The sequence below is a fragment of the Schistosoma mansoni genome (genome assembly GCF_000237925.1).
Source record: "Schistosoma mansoni, WGS project CABG00000000 data, supercontig 0430, strain Puerto Rico, whole genome shotgun sequence".
NCBI lineage: Eukaryota > Metazoa > Platyhelminthes > Trematoda > Strigeidida > Schistosomatidae > Schistosoma > Schistosoma mansoni.
The window spans coordinates 6,399-7,930 of NW_017386263.1; the positions used below are offsets into that span (position 1 = coordinate 6,399).

General features: G+C 30.3%; 1 protein-coding gene across 1 annotated transcript; it reads right to left on the reverse strand.

Annotated features, from left to right (window-relative positions):
- Window positions 1-276: 276 nt before the first annotated feature.
- Smp_182090 (hypothetical protein) lies at window positions 277-482 on the reverse strand (the record flags this gene model as incomplete). The annotated part of the gene is made up of 1 exon (XM_018792269.1): window positions 277-482. A coding segment is annotated over one exon (206 nt), but the record flags the coding sequence as incomplete, so codon positions are not given.
- Between the last annotated feature and the right edge of the window lie 1,050 nt (window positions 483-1,532).

Consider the following 1,532-nt stretch of genomic DNA (forward strand, 5'->3'; position numbering starts at 1 on the left):
GTTGTAAGCACGCACTACTGAGTAGTTTTTAGTTGTTTGGTTAGTGTGAGGACATGGTGTAAAATGTAAACAATATTTTATTATGAAAATACTTTCGGTCAACGATCGTTCGATATTTAACTTAATTGAATGTAGTTGTTCTGAATATAGATCGAATAATTTAATAAGGGTGACAAAGGATTTCAAAATTTTCCAGACAAGTCTGGTTATCAAGTTACGAACAAAAATCAAGTCAGTTAGCTTATGCTACAAAATATCAGTGGGTTATTGTTGTTATTAAAGCATCAAATATTCAAAATGCACATACACTACAAACAATAAACCAGGTAATGAAACTCTCACCTGATCACACAAATGTCGTTTCCATGATGGCATATGCTCTGTAGCTGGTGTCGATTCCAATAGCCAACAGTAGTAATGATAAGATAATACACTCTTCTTTCTGGCCATCTCATCTTGTAATAGACCAGGAACACGTTGCATGCCAGTACCAGGTATTCCATTGACAAATGGAAAATATATTCCATAAGTTACACTCTCGTAAAATATCAATGTATCCTTGTCTGTTTGACGAATAACATTCACCAAGTAATCATAAAACAATAAAAGATTTTGACCTGCAATATCTGTGCGAATACAAAAAGAAAAAGACCAGAAATGTAAGAACCGAAATAGATTTTCAGAATGAAGACAATTGAAAGTTAACAACAATGATTTCTAATATCGCAGTACATAAGTAAGTCAGTCTATGTTAAGCTGAAATGAACATATCTGTTATGGACAGAATGTTTTCGGAAATCAAGATTGTGGTTGAGCGTGAATATTCCTACTTACTTTACATCTAGGTAAATACTTATTTTGCAAGTATTCAGTCAATTATGTTTATGTTTAGAAGAAAGAAATTAGACGTACAATAAAGCAACAACTCACAGTAATTAACATTGATGCAATTATTAGATCGGTATAATTTTAGCTCTCTCTAACTGAATGAAGTTGTCAATTATGATTAATTAATTTACTTAAACATTACTCAACAGAAAATATCAAACTCATTTTGATCAACTATGACAGTAATCTATTTTCAAGATATAGGTCATTAATCAATCCAAAAAGCAGGTTTCAAGTGACTTTAAATTCAATGTAACCATGTAACAACCCTTTGACAACAAATGATTATCATAAAATGTGATATGACACTACACTAAATACAATGACGTTATCTCAACCCACGAAGCTATTTGTTGTTTTCAAAATGTATATATATTTTATATAAAGTTAGTATAAAACCAGACGGTTTATTACTTAATCTATCAAACTATCATTCATTATACAAAGAAAACATCTATTTAACTTTCTCTACATAAGATTTGAATCTACTGCGTTGTGATGAATATAAATAAATAAAACAATTTCCATGTTTCATATATTCTGATCTCTTATGAAAGGTTAGATGGGCCCCCCCCCCCCCCCATACGTTTTTTCTAACGTTAATCTTGATTTTTTTATATTTTTTTTTTTTTTTTTTTTTTTTT